Below are 22,417 nucleotides of genomic sequence, written 5' to 3' on the forward strand. Positions count from 1 at the left end.
ACAGAAGTACTAATAAGAGATATTTCTTTTTATTAGCCACTTCTTGGCTTGTTTGCAATGCTACTGATTTCCTGCAGCCATGCAAACGAGTTTGGTCACCTAGCAACAGAAGCTGGAACTGATTCTAGCACTGATGCAACAGTAAGAACATACAGTTATAACAAAAGGAGTTCTAACACTATGCTACATTTCCTCAACCTCTTTATACAATTTTAACTTTAATTTTTACTACATGTGAGCAGAAAATAAGCTGTGAAAGTAAGTTTATTTTTCTACCTTGATAGTTTAAACTGGAAAGTCAGGAGGGTATAAGGGAGCTCAGAAAATTTCATCTAATGCATTGCTTATTCATGTTTAGTTATATTTTCCAAGACTATTGAATAAGTTATAGAATTTGAATGTAGTAAAGATATCCTGAGTGTAAGGGTGTTTGATTTTTTTCTTACCCATATAGCTGTGACCAGGGTATACCTTACGGAAATAAAGATACGTAAGGAGCATAGTAAAATTGCTTAAATTTGTTTAAATATTAAAGTCTTACATGGTCAGCATTAACTTTTTTATGTCTATTAAGGGAAATTTGAAGGAATTCTTTTCTTGAGCAGTTATTAGCTGATGGTAGCTATTAAAATTTGGGCTTAATCTATACTGCCAAATAAAATAGTCTCTTTTAACATGGTCTGTCCTTTGAGGTGACCGTTGTGTCTTCCAAAGTTGTTTCATTTATTTCCTGCAGAACAGACACCTTATAAATGTGTTGGGGGTTATGGGATTGGAGAATAATTACTAAATGAATAAATAGAAATCTGAAGGCTATGTTTGGATTGAATGACGTTGCTAGGTCAGTGAAGAATCTTTCTTACGTAGTCTCAATGATTCTTGCTTATAGGGTACATGTAGACATTTAGAGAAGTACAGGCAGATTCTGGAGTTTGTTATAACTTGTGTCATCTTCAGATACCCATTCCTTTATTCATTTGAATGGCCATTTGTCTGGGGCAGAAAATATGGGACAGTATCTATGACATCAGTCACCCTTATGGCCTCTGCTCTAGTCTGGAAGAGAAAAAGAGTAGCACGATCTCCACTTCAGCGCTCTAGTGGTCATAGATGGTGTAAAGATATAATAATCTACTCAAAAGCATTGGTGAACTGTTACAAAGTCATCTCTTAACAGGCAGAATCTGATAAACTGATTTGAAATTAGCCTTATTGCAAGCAGTGGTAGCTTTTTCTTCAGTGCTAGGGACAGCCTTAGTATGTGTGTGGAAGCTGTTGCTTTAGCATTTAGGTACTTTGTATTATTAATGTTCTTTAGGTTAAGTCCTAGACCAAGAAAGAGGTCTATAAAAAGCAAGTAAGTAAAAATTAAGACTCTGACCGTAATTTTGCTTGTTCATTTTTGGTTTTAGAGTAATTCCGAGTCTTAATATATGTTTTTTGTTTTAGGCTACTGATTTGGCATCCAGAAATAGGGTAGATAGCCCTTTAAAGAAAAATGTGCTCAATTTTGGAGAGGAGAACTCTCCTGCATTGTGGTAATTGTAAATGGTGGGTGCTTAGCAGTTTCTGACTGTTCTTGTATGTGCTATAAAGTAATCCTGTGTTTCTTGGTCTGAGTTAAGCGGTGATTGCCTAGGATTTTAATTTCAGTTAAATCTAAATGATCTTGTCTAAGTAAATTTATGTGCTTAAAAAAATGCAAGAAGTTTATTGGGGGTAATGCCTATGAAAGATTTAGGGAGTGAAAGTAAAATTGGTTACGGAAAGCTTTTATTTTATTTTATTTTTTATTTTATTTAAATTTTATTAGTTATCATGTAGTGTGCATTATTGACTTCTTGAGTAGAATTCAGTGATTCATCACTTACATACAACACCCAATGCTCATCACAAGTGCCCTTGTTAATACCCATCACCTATCTAGCCCATCCCCCACTCACCTCCATCAACTGTCACTTTGTTCTCTGTCATTAAGAGTCACTTATGACTTGTCTCCCTCTCTCCTTTTTTTCTTTTCTCCCTTTCCGTATGTTCATCTGTTTTCTTTCTTAAAGTCCACATATGAGTGAGATCATATGGTATTTGTCTTTTTCTGACTGACGTATTTCACTAAGCATAATACAGTCTAGCTCCATCCATGTTGTTGCAAATGGCAAGATTTCATTCTTTTTGGTGGCTGAGTAATATTCCATTGTGTATATATACCACATCTTTATCCATTCATCAGTTATGGACAGTTGGGCTCTCTCCATAGTTCGGCTGTTGTTGATAATGCTGCTATAAACATCAGGGTGCATGTATCCCTTTGAATCTGTATTTTTGTATCCTTAGGGTAGATACCTAGTAGTACAATTGCTGGATTGTAGGGTAGTTCTGTTTTTAACTTTTTTTTGAGAAACCTCCAAACTCTTCTCCAGAGTGGCTGCACCAGTTTGCATTCCCACCAGCATTGTAAGAGGGTTCCCGTTTCTCCAGGTCCTTGCCAACACCTTTTATTTCCTGTGTTAATTTTAGCCATTCTGACAAGTGTGAGGTGGTATCTGGTTAGGGAAAGCTTTTAGACCACAAGGAAGACTTGTTCTTTCTTCACTCTTGATGTTCAGCTTTTACTTCTGGTATCATTTCCTTTCTATCTGAAGAATTTACTACAACAGTTCTTTTAGAGCAGGTCTTCTGGCAACATATTCAGCTTTCCTTCATTTGAGAATTTTTTATTTCATCTTCATTTGCACAGGATATTTTTACTTGACATAAAATTCTGGGATGACCATTCTTTTCTTTTAGTACTTGAAAAATGTTGAGTCACTTCTTTTTAGCCTCTGTGCTTTCCTTGGAGAATTCCGTAAGCAATGCATCACTTTTCTCTAGCCACTTTCAAGATTTTTTTTCTTTGTCTTTAGATTTCAGCAGTTTGATTGTGAGGTGTCTGGGTGTGGATTTCTTTGAGTTTATCCTTTTATGACTTTGCTGAGCTTCTTGAATCTGTAGGCTTATGTCTTTTGCTAAGTTTGGGAAATATTCTTTAAATATTTTTTCTACATTACTCTCTCTTCTCCTGGTCCTCGGATGATGTGCATGTTAGATGTCTTGTCCCACAGGTCTCTGAGGCTCTGTTCATTTTTTTCCAGTCTTTTTTATTGTTGTTTAGATTAGATAATTTCTGTTGATCTTCACTGACTTTTTGTGTTGTCACCTCCATTCTGATACTGAGTTCATTCAATGAGTTTTTTATTTTGATTACTGTGTCTTCTGTTTCTTTGCTAAGACTTTCTTTTATTTGAAAGTGTTTGCTCTTCTTTTATAAAGCAGTTTTATAACTTTATATCGAAAGTCTTTGATGATTTCAGTATCTTTGTCATCTTGGCATTGATGTCTGTTGAACCATTTATTTCCATGTGAGTTTAGATTTTCTTGGTTCTTTGTATGCCAGATGATTTTGAATTGTATCCTGGACATTTTTAATACAGTTGACCCTGGAACAACACCCTGCACAGTTGAAAATCTGCATATAACTTTTGACTCCCCCAAAACTTAACTACTTACTGTTGGGTGGAAGCCCTACTGATAACGTAAACAGTTGATAAACACATATTTCGTATATGTTCTATATATATTCTTACAGTAAGCTAGAGAAAAGAAAATGTTATTAAGAAATCATACAGAAAAGAAAATATATATATAGTACTGTAGTGTAATTATTAGAAAAAAAATTCATGTATAAGTGGATCTGTGCAGTTCAAACCCATGTTGTTCAATGGTCAACTCTATTATGTTACAAGACTGTGGGTCTTGTTTAAATTCTATGGAGAATGTTGATGTTTCCGTTTTAGCAGACAACCAGCCTGGTTGAGTTCAGGCTGCAAGTTGTTCAGTCTTCTCTGAGTTGTGGTTTCAATGTCAGAGCTATTCAGATAGGTCTTATTTGTGTGCCAACCAGTGGCCATTCTGGGACCTGGAATCTAGTTCTGTCCCTAGTTCAGTTTTTAAAGTCTGGTATGTTGCTTAGGGTCAGCCTATGTATGTGCAACTGGAGAGTGAGCCCAGGAGTTCATAAACAACTTTAACTTTAAGGAGTCAGTTTTCTGAATTCTTCCCTCTCTGTGATCTCACTGGGAGTTCATGGTTCTCGGGGGCCACCTTTTTGGTCATTTGGCCAGAAAGCTGGGGCTTTGTTTACCCTACTCTTCTGTACATTTACTATGACTATGCCTGTATCTGGGGCGAGGTGGTGGAAGGACAGAAAGCAAAGATGCAGTAGAGGTTTTCACCCCTTCTTGGGACCACAGCTCCTCTGATTGAAGAGAAAGGACCCCCTCTGCCAGAGTTTTGGATTGCCTGCTGTAGTAGGCAGAATTCTAAAGCTATCCTCCCAAGATTCTTGATCCCTGGTTATTCAGACATTTATCTAGGCACTGCTGTGAAAGGACTTTGTAGGTATAATTAAGGTTACTAAGCAGTTGACCTTAAAATAGGGAGATTATCTAGGTGAGCCAGGTATAATTTACAAGAGCCCTTAAAAGCAGGAGAGGTTGGTAGAAAGAGAAAAAGCAGATTCAAAGTGTGAGGGATGTCACCTCTGTTGTTGGCTTTTGTTTTTTTTTTTTTTTGTTTTTTTTTCTTTTTTAATGATTTTTTATTATATTATGTTAGTCACCATACAGTACATCCCCGGTTTCCGATGTAAGGCTCGATGATTCATTAGTTGTGTATAACACCCAGTGCACCATGCAATACGTGCCCTCCTTACTACCCATCACCGGTCTATCCCATTCCCCCACCCCCCTCCCCTCTGAAGTCCTCAGTTTGTTTCTCATAGTCCATAGTCTCTCATGTTTCATTCCCCCTTCTGATTACCCCCCCTTTCTTTATCCCTTTCTTCCCCTACTGATCATCCTAGTTCTTATGTTCCATAGATGAGAGAAATCATATGATAGTTGTCTTTCTCTGCTTGACTTATTTCACTTAGCATTATCTCCTCCAGTGCCGTCCATGTTGTAGCAAATGTTGAGAACTCGTTATTTCTGATAGCTGAGTAATATTCCATTGTATATATGGACCACAACTTCTTAATCCAGTCATCTGTTGCAGGGCATCTCGGCTCCTTCCACGATTTAGCTATTGTGGACATTGCTGCTATGAACATTGGGGTGCATATGGCCCTTCTCTTCACTACGTCTGTATCTTTGGGGTAAATACCCAGTAGTGCAATGGCTGGATCATAGGGTAGCTCAATTTTTAACTTTTTAAGGGACCTCCACACTGTTTTCCAGAGTGGCTGTACCAACTTGCATTCCCACCAACAATGTAGGAGGGATCCCCTTTCTCCACATCCTCTCCAACAATTGTTGTTTCTTGCCTTGTCTATTTTTGCCATTCTAACTGGCGTAAGGTGGTATCTCAGTGTGGTTTTGATTTGAATTTCCTTGATGGCTAATGATTTTGAACATTTTTTCATGTGTCTGTTAGCCATTTGTATGTCTTCATTGGAAAAGTGTCTGTTCATATCTTCTGCCCATTTTTTGATTTGTTTATTTGTTTCTCGTGTATTGAGTTTGAGAAGTTCTTTGTAGATCTTGGATACCAGTCCTTTATCTGTAGTGTCATTTGCAAATATCTTCTCCCATTCCGTGGGCTGCCTCTTAGTTTTTCTGACTGTTTCCTTGGCTGTGCAGAAACTTTTAATCTTGATGAAGTCCCATAAATTCATTTTATCTTTTGTTTCTCTTGCCTTTGGGGATGTGTCATGAAAAAGGTTGCTTTGGCCGATGTCGTAGAGGTTGTTGCCTATGTTCTCCTCTAGAATTTTGATAGATTCCTGTCTCACATTGAGGTCTTTCATCCATTTGGAGTTTATTTTTGTGTATGGTGTGAGATAGTGGTCAAGTTTCATTCTTTTGCATGTAGCTGTCCAATTTTCCCAGCACCATTTATTGAAGAGACTGTCTTTTTCCCACCGGATGTTTTTTCCTGCTTTATCAAATATTAGTTGCCCAAAGAGCCGAGGGTCCATTTCTGGGCTCTCTATTCTGTTCCATTGGTCTATGTGTCTGTTTTTGTGCCAGTACCATGCTGTCTTTGTGATCACAGCTTTGTAGTACAGCTCGAAATCTGGCATTGTGATGCCCCCAGCTTTGTTTTTCCTTTTCAACAGTTCCTTGGAGATTCGGGGCCTTTTCTGGTTCCATACAAATTTAAGGACTGTTTGTTCCAGTTCTTTGAAAAATGTCCTTGGTATTTTGATCGGGATAGCATTGAAAGTGTAGATTGCTCTGGGTAGCATGGACATTTTAACTATGTTAATTCTTCCGATCCATGAGCATGGAATATCTTTCCATCTTTTTATGTCTTCCTCAATGTCTTTCAAGAGTGATTTATAGTTTCTAGAATATAGGTCCTTTACGTCTCTGGTTAAGTTAATTCCAAGGTAACGTATGGTTTTTGGTGCTATTGTAAATGGGATGGATTCCCTAATTTCTCTTTCTTCGGTCTCGTTATTCGTGTATAGAAATGCAACTGATTTCTGAGCATTTATTTTGTATCCTGCCACGTTACTGAATTGCTCTATAACTTCTAATAATTTGGGAGTGGATTCTTTTGGGTTTTCCATATAGAGTATCATGTCATCTGCAAAGAGAGACATTTTGACTTCTTCTTTGCCAATTTGAATACCTTTGATCCCTTTTTGTCGTCTGATTGCTGTTGCAAGGACTTCTAGTACTATGTTGAATAATAGTGGCGAGAGTGGGCATCCTTGTCGAGTTCCTGATCTTAAGGGAAAGGCTTCCAGCTTTTCTCCATTGAGAATAATATTTGCAGTAGGCTTTTCATAGATGGCTTTTATGAGATTGAGAAATGTACCTTCTATTCCTACACTCTGAAGGGTTTTAATCAGGAAAGGATGCTGTATTTTGTCAAATGCTTTTTCGGCATCGATTGAGAGGATCATATGGTTCCTGAGTCTTTTCTTGTTGATATGATGTATCACGCTGATTGATTTGCGAATATTGAACCACGCTTGCATCCCAGGTATGAATCCCACTTGATCGTGATGGATAATCCTTTTAATGTACTGTTGGATTCTATTAGCAAGTATCTTGTTGAGGATTTTGGCGTCCATATTCATTAGGGAAATCGGTCTGTAATTCTCCTTTTTGAGGGGGTCTTTGCCTGGTTTGGGGATCAAGGTAATATTGGCCTCATAGAATGAGTTTGGTAGCTTTCCTTCTGTTTCTATTTTTTGAAATAGCTTTAGGAGAATAGGTATTATTTCTTCTTTGAATGTTTGGTAGAATTCCCCAGGAAAACCGTCCGGGCCTGGAGTTTTGTTATTTGGAAGGTTGTTTATCACTGACTCAATTTCTTCATAATTAATTGGCCTGTTTAAGAAATCAATTTCTTCCGGTTTCAATCTTGGTAGTTTATAGGTTTCCAGGAAGGATTCCATCTCTTCCAGATTGCTTAGTTTATTGGCATATAGCTGTTGATAAAAATTTCTAATAATCCTTCCAATTTCAATGGTGCTCGTCGTGACCTCTCCTTTTTCATTCATAATTTTAATAATCTGGGTCCTTTCTCTTTTCTTTTGGATAAGTCTTGCCAGTGGTCTGTCAATTTTATTGATTCTCTCCAAGAACCAGCTTCTAGTCCTGTTGATCTGCTCTACTGTACTTCTGGTTTCTGCTTCATTGATTTCAGCTCTAATTTTGGTCAACTGCTTCCTCGTGCGTGGATTAGGCCTGTCCCTCTGTTGCTGTTCCAGCTTCTTGAGGTGAGAATATAAAAACTGCATTTTAGATTTTTCTATTCTTTTGAGTGTGGCTTGGATGGCTATGTATTTCCCCCTTAGGACTGCCTTTGCAGTATCCCATAGGTTTTGGACTGTTGTATTTTCATTCTCATTGGTCTCCATAAATTGTTTAATTTGATTTTTGATTTCCTGGTTTATCGAGTCATTCCTGAGCAGGATGGTTCTTAGTCTCCAAGTGTTTGAGTTTCTTCCAAATTTTTCCTTGTGGTTGAGTTCCAATTTCAGAGCGTTGTGGTCTGAGAATATGCAGGGGATAATTTCAATCTTTTGGTATCGGTTGAGACCTGTTTTGTGTCCCAGAACATGGTCTATTCTTGAGAATGTTCCATGGGCATTAGAATAGAATGAGTATTCTTTGGTTCTGGGGTGTAGTGTTCTATATATATCTATGAGGTCCAACTCGTCGAGTATGGCATTCAAAGCCTTTGATTCTTTGCTTAGTTTTTGCCAGGGTGTTCTGTCTATTTCTGATAGTGGAGTGTTGAGGTCCCCTACTATTAATGTATTTTCATTTATATGTCTCTTTATTCTGGATAAGAGTTGGCTTGTGTATCTTGCTGCTCCCCTGTTGGGGGCATATATATTTATAATTGTCATATCCACTTGTTGAATACTTCCCTTAAGAATAATATAGTGCCCTTCTGCGTCTCTAACTATAGTCTGTAGTTTAAAATCCAATTTATCTGATATGAGAATTGCTACCCCAGCTTTCTTTTGAGGACCATTTGCGTGAAAGATGGTACTCCATCCCCTTACTCTCAGTCTGAATGCATCTTTGGGTTTGAAATGAGTCTCTTGTAGACAGCAAATGGATGGGTCATTTCTTTTTATCCAATCTGCAACCCTGTGGCGCTTTATGGGATGGTTCAAACCATTTACATTAAGACTGATTACTGAGAGATATGATTTTAATGTTGCCATATTGCCAGTAAAGTCTTTTTTTGTATTGGCTGTGACTTTCTGTTCTGTATCACTCTTGGGGCCTTTTTACTTTTATAGAACCCCCCGTAATATCTCCTGTAGGGCTGATTTCGTAGTTACAAAATTGGTTAGTGACTGGCGATTCTGAAATGTCTTTATTTCTCCATCAATTCTGAATGACAGTCTTGCTGGATAAAGGATCCTTGGCTGCATGTTTTTCTCTGAAAGAGCTTTAAATATGCTCCCCCAACCCTTTCTCTCATTCCAGGTCTGTGTAGACAGGTCTGACGTAATTCTGATGCTTTTGCCTTGGTACGTGAGAAATTTCTTTGCCCTGGCCGCTTTCAATACTGTATCCTTGCATCTAATATTTGCGAAATGCACTATGACGTGACGTGGCGTAGGTTTGTCGTGGTTGAGCTTGGGAGGGGTCCTCTCTGCCTCTTGGACACGAATGTTTGTTTCCCTTGGTAGATTAGGGAAGTTTTCAGCTACAATTTGTTCAAATATCTCTTCTAGACCTCTGTTTTTCTCCACCCCCTCGGGGATGCCGATGATTCTAACATTGGATCGTTTCATTGAGTCAGTAATCTCCCGTAACCTACATTCGTGGGCATGGATTTTTTTAAGACCATCTTCTATTTTCATTTTTTCCTCTATTAACCCATCCTCCAATTCACTAACCCGTTCCTCTGCTTCTGTGACCCTGGCTGTCAGAGCCTCTAGTTTTGCCTGCATTTGGCTCATAGAATTTTTAATTTCTGTCAGATTCGCTCTCATTTCTGTCCTTAGGGATTCTATATTCTCAGTAACCTTTTCGTTTATACTTTTTTCAATTCTACTCATCATTTTGACCATCGTTACTCTGAATTCCATTTCTGATAATTTGGTTACATCCATATCCATTATTTCTGTGGCAGAGGCCACAGTCTCACTGTCTTTTCTTTGCTGGGGGGGGCTTCTCCTTCTTGTCATTCTGATGAAGAGAGGTTGCGGGGTTTCCAGAGCCCAAATTATTGACTGGGTCCCAGGCCGTGCCCCTTGTTTTATAGGGATCTTAGGGATGTGGGCTTCTTCTTTAAAGATTTTATTTATTTATGTGTCAGCCAACCATTGAGAGAGGGAACAGAAGCAGGGGAGTGAGAGAGGAAGAAGCAGGCTCCCAGCGGAGGAGCCCGATGAGGGACTCCTTTCCGGAACGCTGGGATCACGCCCTAAGCCGAAGGCAGGCGCTCAGTGACTGCGCCACCCAGGCGCCCGGGTTGTGGGCTTCTTGATTTTTCAGCCTGCCTTCTGTGTTCTGGGGGAGGGGCCTGCCGCGCCGATACTCAGGCAGCCATGTTTGGGTAGAGTCTCCGCGTCCCCTGCGAGGGGGGATGGGGATGGGCACTCCCTGAGCCGGTATTTCCAGGCTTTTGTTCTCTGGCGGCTTTCCCTGGCGGTTTGCTGTGACTCTTCTGAGAGTCAGAGCAGCAGCGGCGAAATTTCAGCCTGTCACAGAACAGAGGGATTGCGGCCCGTTCTCTACTAATGTTCTGGCCACTTTAACTCTGTTTCTGTTGGTGCTGCTCAACCCTGCAGCGTCCCGGGATGTGCGCCCCACACCCGGCGTCCCAGCCCTCACTTCCAGGGCCGGCGCGTCTCTGTCCTTTGTGTTTCTAACGCCGCCAGCCACCAGCCGCCCCGCGCGCGCTCCCGGATCTCCCAGTCTCAGTCTGGATCCAGTGAGCGCACCGGGATTCCGGTGATCCGCGAGATGCCTGGTGGCGCGTGCACCCGGCTCACGGTCTCAGTCTGCTGTTTTGCGGGTGCCGACCGTGAGCCCCGCCCGCTCTCCCGTGCAAGTGGCTACCGCTTCCCGGCACCCGAACGCGGCGGCTCCCTCCCCCTTCCGTTTATCTTCCGATATCTGTGCACAGTTTCATGGCTCCCCGCTTCGTACCTCAATACTCAGCGCTGGAGATGTTCATTTGTAGAGATCCAGATGCGTCTTCCTGCGTCTCAGGCTGGTTCCGTGGGTGTTTAGGCTGGTCTGGTACCTATCCAGCTCAACTCGGAGGACCGGCTGAAAACGGTGTCTCCTACTCCTCCGCCATCTTAACTCCCTCTGTTGTTGGCTTTTGAAGATAGAGGGGGCCATGAGCTAGGGAATGTGAGTGGCTTCTAGAAGCTGAGAACAACCCCTACAGCCAGTTAGGAAACAAGGACCCTGATCTTAAAACTGCATGGAACTGCGTTCTGCAACAACCTGAACGAGCCTGGAAGCAGATCTTGTATTCTCCAGATAAGAGCCTAGGTCACTGATATCTTGATTTTAACTTTGTGGGACCTGGAGCAGAGAAAATGTGTGAGTCTGTTGGACTTCTGATCTGTCAAGCTGTGAGATAATAAAATTGTGTTGATTTAAGTTGCAATAGAAAACTAATGTACCATCAGACTGCCTTGAGCTAGAGGTGCAAGAAAATGGAGGGGGGGGAAACATGTGATTTCCCTTCCTCTCTGGGTGGTAGGAGAAACCCATTCCTGTTTCTCATGCAAGTACTAGAGGGCTTCTCCTGGAACTCTGTGTCCACATTCTGGGTACCTGGTTCTGTGTTTTGGCTGTATTGTATCTGGGCTGAGAGGTTTTGGAGGGAGAAAAGTAGTAAACTCACCACTAGTTCTGTGAGCCTCTTCCCAATCCACTTACTACTATAGATGGTTCCCAACACAGAATGATTCGACTTACGATTTTTTTACTTCATGGTGGTGTGAAAGTGATATGCATTTGGTAGAAACTCTACTTGGAATTTTGAGTTTTGATCTTTTCCAGGGCTGGCAATGCTATGCAGTATGTTACTCTTGTGAATGCTGGGCAGCGGCAGTGAGCTGCAGCTCCCGGTCAGCCACGCGATCACGAGGGTGAACAACCAATGCACTCACAGCCGTTTTATACTCGAATCACCGTTCTGGTTTTCACTTTCATTACAGTATTGAATAAATTACATGAGATATTCAGTACTTTGTTATAAAATAGGCTTGGTGGTAGGTGATTTTGCCCAACTGTAGGCTAATGTAAGCATTCTGAGCATGTTTAAGATAGGCTTGGCTAAGCTATGATGTTTGGTAGATTAGGTGTATTAAATGCATTTTCACTTTACATTATTTTCAACTTATGATGGGTTTATCAGGATGTAACCCCGTCATCAGTGGAGGAAGATCTATAGTTAACCTTTTAGTGTCCTCAAATGGCTGCTGCCTTCATTCTGTCCTGATTTTATATCTGCATTCAGTGGACAGGGTGGAATGTGCTTACATGGTCTTATCCAGAATTGGAACTCTTAACATGTGCTTTAAAAAAAATCTTTTTGTTTATTATAAAAGGAATATTTGCTCTTTGTGTGGAGCAAATATTCTTTTATAATAAACTAAAAGTTTTTTTAAAAGTGATAATCTCTGCTAATACTTAATTCTTTTGGATTTTTTCCTAAGCATTTGCAAGTATTCCTTTTTTAAAAAACAAAAACGGGGTCATAATTTTGTAAAACTTGCTTTTTTCACTCAAGTGTCATGGCCATTTTTCCATGTTAGTAGATGCATAGTCATGAACCTCACTTTTTCGTTATGAATAGTAATACTAGAATAGTAGCAACCAACTTTTCATTTAACCAATAAGGGAGCATATTAATTTGCGAGGGCTGCTACGACAAAATGCTACAGACTGGGTGGCTTAAACAGACCTTTATTTTTCCACATTTCTGGAGACGAGAAGTTCAAGATCCTAGTGCTGGCAGGGTTGGTTTCTTCTGAGGCTTGTCTTCTTGGCTGGTAGATAGCCGTCTTCTCCTGGTCTTCACGTGGTGTCTTAGTCTGTTTGAACTGCCAAAACAAAATACCACAGACCAGGCTGTTTAAACAACAGAAGCTTATTTTTCTCACAGTTCTGGAGACTGGGAAGTCCAAGATCAAGGTGCTGGCCAATTCATTTCCTATTGAGGGCGGACAGCCTCCTTCCTGGCTTATAGATGACTGGCTTCTCACTGTGTCCTCACAGGGTGGAGAGACAGAGAACACTTTGGTATTTTCCCCTTGTCTTATAAGAGCACCAGCGCTATTGGATTAGGGCCCCACCTTTATGACTTCATTAAACCTTTATCTCCTCCTCACAGACCGTCCCCAGATACAGCCACATTGGTGGTCAGGGCTTCAATGTACGAATTTGGGAGGGGTGGGGACTGGTTACACACAGACATTCAGTCCATAACACATGGGTCTTTCCTCTCTATTTACCTGTGTCCTAATTTCCTCTTTTTATAAAGATATCAGCCCTGTTGGATTAGGGCCCACCATAATGACATCATCTTAATTTAATGAGGTGCTAGGAATTAGGACTTCAACGTGGGAATTGTAAGAAGATGCAGCCCATAATAGAAAGGTACTGTTATTTTCTCCATGTAAGATAAGGACGCTAAGGCTCAAAGACCTTGACTGATTGGGCCAAGATCACACAGCTAGTAAAAGAACCAGGATTCAGACCCAGGTAGATTGGCCTCAGAGCCTGCTCTCTTAATTACCTGGCCATTCTCCCAACCCCTACCTTGGCACAGCAGTTGTTGGGCTGTGCCATGATTAATTCTATGTTGGGCATATGGGTTTTCTCTTTTTTCCAATTTAGACAATGCTGCTTTGAATATGTTTTTATAGGTAGCACTGTACACCTGAAAATGCTATATTGCGTAGAAATCAGTTTATTCACAGAAATGATTGAATGTATGTATTTTCCCAAAATACCCTCTTGAAAATGTACTTATTTCTCTTCTAGCAGTAATCAGTCAATGAGAGTGACAAGTTTTAGGAAGGAGCAGGAGCAGTGAGAAACGACTTCCTTTCATAGGCTGCAGTTGATTTGAATTGGATCCTTACTATGGATATTTGAATGAAATGAAGGACACTCTTTCTGTTAGGTGGGGTGAAAATCATGTAAAGTGAAAAATCCTAGTCAATTCACGATTCGTTTTCTTTTTTCCAGAATTTTGATTCTGACATCAGCAGTGTGGGAATAGATGGCTGCTGGCAGGCGGACAGTCAGAGGCTTCTCAATGAGGTGATGGTGGAGCACTTCTTCCGACAAGGAATGCTGGATGTAGCTGAAGAGCTCTGCCAGGTAACAGTGTGCCTGCTAACAGTGTGCCGGTGTGTGAGGAGATGAAACAGAAACGAGAGGGCTCCTTGGAGTTTTTGAACCTTCTTCTGGCCGTGGATAGATCTTTAATATTTTTTTTATTGTATTATGTTAGTCACCATATAGTACGTCCCTGGTTTTTGATGTAAAGTTCGATGCTTCATTAGTTGTGTATAACACCCAGTGCTCCATGCAACACGTGCCCTCCTCACTACCCATCACCAGTCCATCCCATTCCCCCACTCCCTCCCCTCTGAAGCCCTCAGTTTGTTTCTCAGAGTCCACAGTCTCTCATGCTTCATTCCCCCTTCTGATTACCCCCCTTTATCTCTTTCTTCTCCTACCGATCTTCCTAGTTCTTACGTTCCACAGATGAGAGAAACCATATGATAATTGTCTTTCTCTGCTTGACTTATTTCACTTAGCATTATCTCCTCCAGTGCCGTCCATGTTGCAGCAAATGTTGAGAAATCGTTCTTTTTGATGGGTTTTTAATATTTTAAGTGTCAGGGCTGGCCTCATTTTACTAGGAGTTTTTTTGTGTGTGTGTGAAAACTACAGTCCTAGAACTTCTTATTGAGTTGTTTTTTCCTTATCCCTGCCCCATCACATTGGTCCCAGGTCATCAACCAAGGGGTCAAAAGTGCTGCTATCTCCATTTCCTCTTTTAATAGGGAAGGTAGGATAGCGGAGAAGAAGAATCTGGCACAACTTGTAGCGTTTTGTTTATCAAATGAGTTTAAAGCTAAAATTTACTTTTGGTGAGCAGCTTTTGTCTTTTATTGCTAGTAGACATGAGCTTAGGGATCTCAGAATAGTTTACCAGTATCAGTATCACCTAATCGTAATGGTGGCAGCTGCCATGTATTGAGTCCACAAGCCAACCCCCTGCCTTTATTCCTCACCGCAATCCTGTGAGGTAGAAATTGCTTCCATTCTACAGCTAAGGAAGCTGAGGTCTGGAGAAGTGGCTTGCCCGAGGCCATACAGGTTCCTTAGTGAAGAAACTAGGATTCAGTCCCAAATTCACATCTTCAAACTCTGTTCTGAGCCACCATGTGCTATTGTATTTTCTGTTTAGAAAAATGAAGGACTACAAAGATTAAATAGTCTAAAGCCAGTCTGTAAACCAAATCTCTAAGCCTTTTCTATTTTATTGTATTGTATTTTATTTTTTTTTTAAGATTTTATTTTTTGGTAATCTCTACACCCAATGTGGGTCTCAAACTCAAAACCCCAAGATCAAGAATTGTATACTCTACCTACTGAACCAGCCATTCACCCCTTCTATTTTAAACAATAGAGAAAAATAGTAACTGAGGTTTTTCCCTGTACCTTATGGGAATTTTGTGTGTGACCATATAAATTTCCTAAAGGGAGTTATGTCATTTAGGATTAAGCTTATTTATAAGTAACATAAGACCCAAAATACCAGTGGCTTTTAAAAAAAATGAAGTTTTTTTCTCTTGCACAGAAATAGGAGTTGGTAAGCCATCCACAGCATATATAGGAGCTGTGCTCCATGAAGGTTTTAGGGACCTAGTCTTTTTGTAGCTCTGCTGTTTCTAAGGTGTCCCTTGTCCTGTGGTCCAGGATAACAGCCAGAACTCTAGCTGCAGCTTTTGGTGTTCCAGCAAAGAGTACATGTTATGTTTCACTGGCCAGAACTTATGTCTTACAAAGTCATACCCAGCTTTATGCCATACATAACTGTATGTACTCGGCTCTGTATGGAATACATAGGAATTCTACTACTATTGGAAAGAATGATAGTAGGGCTCAGTCATCAGTCTGTACCATATAAATACATGTTAAAAAATTATTTTTAATGGCTTGCCCCATATTTTATAATTTAGAATATGTTTTTACCATATCTCTTTACCTGATTACTGCTAACAAAAGTTTGTTCTTTTTTTTTTTTTCAGGAATCTGGTCTTTCTGTAGACCCAAGTCAGAAAGAACCGTTTGTGGAGTTAAATCGAATTTTAGAAGCATTAAAAGTCAGAGTTCTGAGACCTGCTCTGGAGTAAGTTTCTGTGTTTGTTTTCTTTTGAATACTTGGGGAGAGCTCTCTATAAGGAAACCTAAGTAGAAAGCACATTTGAGATTTTCATATCTATATATATACATATATCTATACATCTCACCTGGGGTAGACTTCAGAGAAAGCAAGGAAGAATTATTTTCTTTCTTTTAACTAAGTAAGAATGGGGGGTGTACAAATAGGAGAAAATGGTTTGAGCTTTCTTTGCTTATCAATTGATCTGAATTCGCAAGAGGGAAAAAGGATTTCCTATATCCAAGCTATTCCACTACTTTAGACTAGCATTATAACTGAAGTACTATTGTTTGGGTGGTCTGAGTTTGATATTGGAACTTCCATACTGTTGTGTGGGGTTCTGTGCTAGCATTCTAAAAAAAGCCAACTTAATTGATTATTGGAACTAAATGGTGTGCATGAAGACTGCAGATATTGTTATGAAGGAGTTCTGTGCTAATTACCACTGTAAAATGTAATGATTCACTGTGAACTTGTCTTTGATACAAATTACCTTGAATTACTGAGTAAGCTGTGATGAATAATACCCTAGAGCAGGATCAGCAAAGTTTTTTGTAAAGGGCCAGAGTAAATATTTTAGGTTTTGCAAGCCACATAAGGTCTCTGTCGCATATTCTTCTTCGATTTATTTTAAAAACCTTTAAAAATGTAAAAAACAAGCAAGCAAGCAAAAAACCCATCTTGGCCATCTGGTGTACAAAATGGACAGCAAGCCATATTTGGACCTTGGCCATAATTTGCTGACCCCTGTCTGAGAATTTTTTAATGTGAGGATTACCAGGTTTAAAAAAGAAAAGCCCATAAAATAAAGGAAAGAACCTAGATGATAGAAGCAGTGATACGGGTGTGAGGTTCTAGCCATAGAATTCTGGTATTTTAAAATTGGAAGTATTTGAGATCATTGTTTTCAGAAAAAAAATAACTGGGAAGATTCTTGTAAAATGCACCAGTTTTTCTTCCTTTAACCCATTTAATTCTTCATAGTTTTGTTTCTGATCATTTATCAGGTCTTAAAAAATTTTCAGAGTTCTGAAACTAGCTCAGATGAACATGTGGAGAGAGATTCCTGTGTAAGTTTATAAATGATAAATTCCTGTATAAATTATAATTATGAGGTAGGTAGGTACTGTATCTTTAAAAGATGTCAAATAGTACTATTGTGTATGGTGCACATTACCTTTACAGTTTTTTTAATTTTTTTTTTTTTTTTTTTTTTTTTTTTTTTTTTTTAGCAGATGTTAGATTTTGACACAGTTGGGAGATTAAATTCTGCCAAGTACCACTGATCGCTCTTAAACAGAATATGGCAACCACTGTTCTGTCTACTTTCGTATTTCACCTACATGATTAAACGTCTATAGAGAAGAATGAGGGGGCCTAAACAGAGAAATGAATGGGTTTCCCAGTTGTTTTATAGTGATTTGGAAATAATATTTGAGCTGTTCAAGGTAATAGTAATCCATTAATTTCTCAGGCTTCTCATCAGACTTTCATTGAGTGTACAGAGAAATGAATGGGTTTCCCAGTTGTTTTATAGTGATTTGGAAATAATGTTTGAGCTGTTCAAGGTAATAGTAATCCATTAATTTCTCAGGCTTCTCATCAGACTTTATTGAGTGCTTACTGTGTGCCAGAGACTGTGGTGAGCGGTTAGATCCCCTCCGCTCTCAAAGTGCTCAAGGCTTTTTCCTTTAGGAATGAAGAAAATTTATAACACCCTTTTCACTTTGTGCTTTTTCTGTTAGATCTGTTTCTTACTGATAACTATATCATATATATCAATTTTTTCTATAAATGTTTTCCGTTATTTGGAGCCTCAAACAGTGCTTCTCAGGCAAAGGGAGGGTTCATTCTGTCCACTTGGTAGTAACAGTGGAAATTACTACACAGTGAAAATTTTTTTCAAAACTTCACTCTTCTGGGAATATTGCCATATTAAATAGTATCAGCATAGGGGAATGTAGCGGCAATTATAGTTAACTCTTCTTGAGTGCTTATTATATACCTAGCATTGTTCTTAGCATTTTACGTGTATTAACTTATTCAATCCTCATAAATAACCCTATGAAATAAGTACTCGTTTTATAGAGGAGGAATCACGGCCTGGAAGTGCTTTGTGGAAGAAAAGGATATTGAGTCAAAAGGTCACATGAGAAACGCTTCACGTGATGTCCCCCAAAATACGCTTCTTCAAGAGACTCACTTTAGCACATTCCAGGAGCCATCAACAATCCTAAAGAAACTCATTTAACTTTGCCAAACTCTTGTTTCCATGTATATTTGATCAAAGAGTCCTTGTTCTTTTCCCCATCCCCGCAAAACACTAAAACCCACAAAATTGAGTTCTACAGAACAGAAATTTTGAAATGATAGTTTAATAGAGATGTCTGTTACAGCAACTCAGACTTTTCCAGTTCTTGCCTATTACTGGTAAATACAAAGCAGGTATTTCCTCAGCATCCTTTGTGTGCAAGGTGCAGAGAATTTACTTCATTCAGCTTGTAGTAAAAGTTGAAAAATATGGGACATGAGTTTGGAGAATTGTGGTTCAGGTACAAGGCAGAGAGTATCTTTCGGTCATGTGGCAGCTTCTGTTTGCACCTGCTGGGAGGCAGTGTCCTGGAACCCCCATGAGGGGCTGCAGCCAGTCCTCCAGGCAGGCGAGGCAGTTGAGGGGGCAGAGGCCAACCACAGAAATTAGTATGAATAGAAGCCATGGAAGGAGCTTTGGAGAGCATTAGCTATCATTTACAAATAATGAACAATGGAAAGAAGGCAGAAAAGAATGGTGCTATGACAGAGAGAAGTGGCAAAACAGCTAATTATATACACAGATCTAGTTAGGACACAGCCTACTCTTTTGTTCCTGCCCCTTATATTTCTGAGTTTGTGTACAGATTTTTCTTCTCATCCAGATTGCTTTATCTATTTTTTAAGTTCTTCTTGGCACCTAACGTGGTACTTACTTAGATAGCTTATTCCATACTTCAGTAAATGGTGGAATAGTTTGAAGGAGAACTTTGAACAGACATGACCCTCTCCTTCATGTGGGTAGATAGAGGTAAAGCCAAAAGTAACTCGTGTCAGCGAGAGAATAATAGTAACTTAATACAAAGAGATGGAGAAATACTAGAAGAATAGAAACTGTCCTTGTAGGTATGTGCCAGTTACTGACACTTTGAAAGTGCTATCTTCAGGAGAAACCAGTTGGTTGCCTTTCTAAGGGTGTTTCAAAGAGTAGTATTACCTTGGTGGATTTGCCACAGCCTAGGGTCTGACTTTACAACCTTGCAGACTTGGAAACCTGGTTTTTCAACACTGAGATGCAGGCCCAGGGGCCTCCTAGCACTCCTTTAGAAGAATTTGCGGTTCTGTTTGGAAAGCCTCAGTAGAATGCTATGAGGGAACAGAAGGTGACCGAATGGTTATGAGAAAGAGAGAGAGTGAAGTTAAACGAATTTTTCACAGAAGAGAGAGAAAGATTTTGTTAGTTTAGACCACAGAAGGATTTTAGATTGGACGGGCCAGGAACAGTATCAGGCAGGCTGTTGAAAAGTGAGAGGACTCCCATCTCCAAGCCTAGTGATTAGGTGGGGCTAGAAATAAAAACCACGAGGGACGTGGGATGAGCTTGCCATTGTGGTCTTTGTGGTGTGAATGGTGGATCTTAGGAGAAGAAAATGCTTGCCAGACTGAAGAGAAATTGTAGTATCAGTGAAGAAAACACAGTTTCTACATGGCGAAAGGTTTTAGAAAATGAAAATGAAGGGAGCAATCTGCAGTGCCTGATCAGAGAGCCTTGACTACCACTGGAAATGAAGGTGACAGTGATCAAGCAGTTTCTGGTGTCTGTTTTCTTGTTTTTAGTTTTGGCTTCCTATAGGTGGGCAGTCTTGCTGATTCAGGTATATTTTTTTTAATAGCCACATAGAACCACAGAAGAAGGAAGGCTCTGATAGATAGGCCATTGGAAAAAAAGAAAGTTTGAACAAGTTGGATTTTTTTCCAGAGCTTGAATTTTTATTTTTATTTTTGTTCATTTTGTTTTATTTTGTTTTGTTCAGGGTGGTTCTGATTCTGAAAAGGCAGAAGAGGTAAGTTAAGGGATACATTTTTAACTCCTTGGGCCCATGCACTAAGTCTGGTGGAGAAGGAGCTACTCTACTTAAAAGAAGCTAATTGAAAATAGAGGTACCCAGTGGAAAGGATACAGAAGATAGTGTAGTGGGCTATAAAGGCCAAAAGGGAAGAAATACTTAGGGTGGTAACATCATTTTCTGTTATCTGTTTTCTGTTTGTTGCTCCACAAAGTTTATATGTAGTTCCAGCACAGTAGGTATTCTTCAGGAGGAAGAGTAGACTTGACCGTCTCTTATTTGGGTATATCCTCACCAAGTACTTGAGCATGTTGGAAATGAATGGGGTGAACCATGACTATAGAGGAACTGGGAATCTTCTTAAAAAGAAGGACAAAACTGAAACAAACTGTCCTTGAGATTAAGTGTTTAAAAGAATAAGGAGCTAAACTAGGCCAGGAATGGGAACCAAGAAGAAAAACTCTGGAGTTTATGTTTATAAAATGCTGATCTCTTCTTTAGGTTGATTTAGGTTGTAAAATCTTTTGGGTTTGTGGTAGGAAATTAGCAATAAATAAAACATGTCATATTTAAGTACCTTTTTTTTTCTTAATGATTTTCTTTTAGAGAGTGTGAGTCGGGGGGAGGGGCAGAGGGAGAGAGAGAATCCCAAGTCAGCTCTGCACCCAGCATAGAGCCTGAAGCGGGGCTCGATCCCACGACCCTGAGATCATGACGTGAGCCTATACCAAGAATCGGATACTTAACCGACTGAGCCACCCAGACGCTCCATATTTAAGTACTTAAAAAAAAAAAAACTAATCTGTAGAATTGTGCTGTCCTGTATAGTGGCCACTTGCCACGTGTAGCTGTCGGGCCCTCTTACCAGACGCTGCATTACTGAGAGGCTCAAGTTAAAAATGGCGTGTGTCGTTCTCTTAAGTAGATCCAAATGTGTAATACTGTAGTTTGTGTTGTTTTTAAAATACCATGTAAGAAGGACAAAGATTCACACCGGTTCTGAGGTGAGTAAAATGTTTGTAGTCCCAGTGCTGGACTCAATCCATACCTGAGAAACTGCCATTTGAAAATATCTCAGAAATGAAATGTTAGCCATTCTTTTTGGTCTCTAAAGCAAAGTTACAGCATTCTAACTCTTTTGGCTGGACTTTGATTTTTGTCATTTCTGCCATTCTCTGAATTTTTTAAGTACTTTACTTGGTCACCAGTAATATTCATCCAAGTCCACACCTGTGGAGTAAAGAAACATCCTTCATTTCCCAGAATTTCAGCTTTTACCCCCCCAAGAACATACCCCGGAAGGAGACCAGAAAAATAATATATTTGTAAGCCTTTAAAAATGCAGCGAAAGGTTGTAGTGGAGTGTCTGTGCGAATTGGCAAGAGGTATTTTTATTTCATTATTACCAGAAATAGACACCGACCCAGATTGGCAAAATTATGAGAGGAGAGGGGTAAATAGATGAGGCTGTCAGCTAGGTTCCTGCGGGACAACAGCTAACTGTGGAGGTGGGATCTTGTTTTAATTATTTTTGGAATAACATGGAAATTCTAAATATGGAGCTAACAATGTGCCAAGTCTTTTCAGAGGCCTGGCAGTTAGGATAATTAATGCTTAATGCTTTGTGGGATAATTGTGTGGATGTGGGTTGCTTCTAACTTAGTCACCTAAGTCAGTAGTATTGTTTTGAGGTCTTTTTATGGAAGAGGCACAAAAGATCTCTTTATCAGAGAATGCAATGGCAGCGAACAGTGATAATTGTGACATCAGTGACCTTACTGGTGCCTTGCGGTGGGGGGCTGTTCTCCTACAGTGTTTGTTTAAACAAGGAATAGTTCTAAAGCTGACAGCGCTATCATGGCCCACATTGGACACATTCGAGATTTGGGAGCAGGATTTAAAAAAAACAACGAAAAACAGTGAAATTGTAATTTAATAGAATAGTTAGCTTTTTGGTTGTGGTATCATGGTAGTTGTTTTCTTTTTAAAATTTAAAATCGAAAGTTTTCTGCTAGAAATGCCATTGAGAATACAGCACTCTGTTCCTTAATATTTCCACTGGTTTTTTATGTGTCTTGGGTCATGCGTCTTCTGTTGCTTATAGACAGTTAAGTTTTGGGGGCCAATTATATTTCATGCTTTTGTAGTTTCCTATGCTTCGTAGTATTTGGATTTGGTTATTACTAGGTTAATTAAGGCTGTGATTGTCTTCTACCCTTTATTCCTGCTCAGCAAATCAATTACCCAAATATTCAGTGTGAACTTCTAGCTACGAAAACTTGACAAGTTTTGGGACGCCTGGGTGGCTCCGTTGGTTGTGTCTGCCTTCAGCTCAGGTCATGATCCCAGGGTCCTGGAATCGAGACCCA

General features: G+C 39.8%; 1 protein-coding gene across 4 annotated transcripts in view; it reads left to right on the forward strand.

Moving 5' to 3' along the window:
- RMND5A (required for meiotic nuclear division 5 homolog A) overlaps positions 1 to 22,417 on the forward strand; it is a 68,711-nt gene that overhangs the window by 29,191 nt on the left and 17,103 nt on the right. For 3 of the 4 annotated variants that reach the window (XM_026481219.4, XM_048222734.2, XM_048222733.2), the window contains exons 3-5: positions 13,740 to 13,874; positions 15,818 to 15,918; positions 20,016 to 20,045. In XM_026481219.4, coding sequence (XP_026337004.1) covers positions 13,740 to 13,874; positions 15,818 to 15,918; positions 20,016 to 20,045 — 266 coding nt within the window. The remainder of the gene's footprint in view (positions 1 to 13,739; positions 13,875 to 15,817; positions 15,919 to 20,015; positions 20,046 to 22,417) is intronic. The other variant, XM_048222735.2, reaches the window with a different exon arrangement.

The sequence above is a fragment of the Ursus arctos genome, unplaced genomic scaffold (genome assembly GCF_023065955.2).
Source record: "Ursus arctos isolate Adak ecotype North America unplaced genomic scaffold, UrsArc2.0 scaffold_8, whole genome shotgun sequence".
In the NCBI taxonomy this organism is placed as follows: domain Eukaryota; kingdom Metazoa; phylum Chordata; class Mammalia; order Carnivora; family Ursidae; genus Ursus; species Ursus arctos.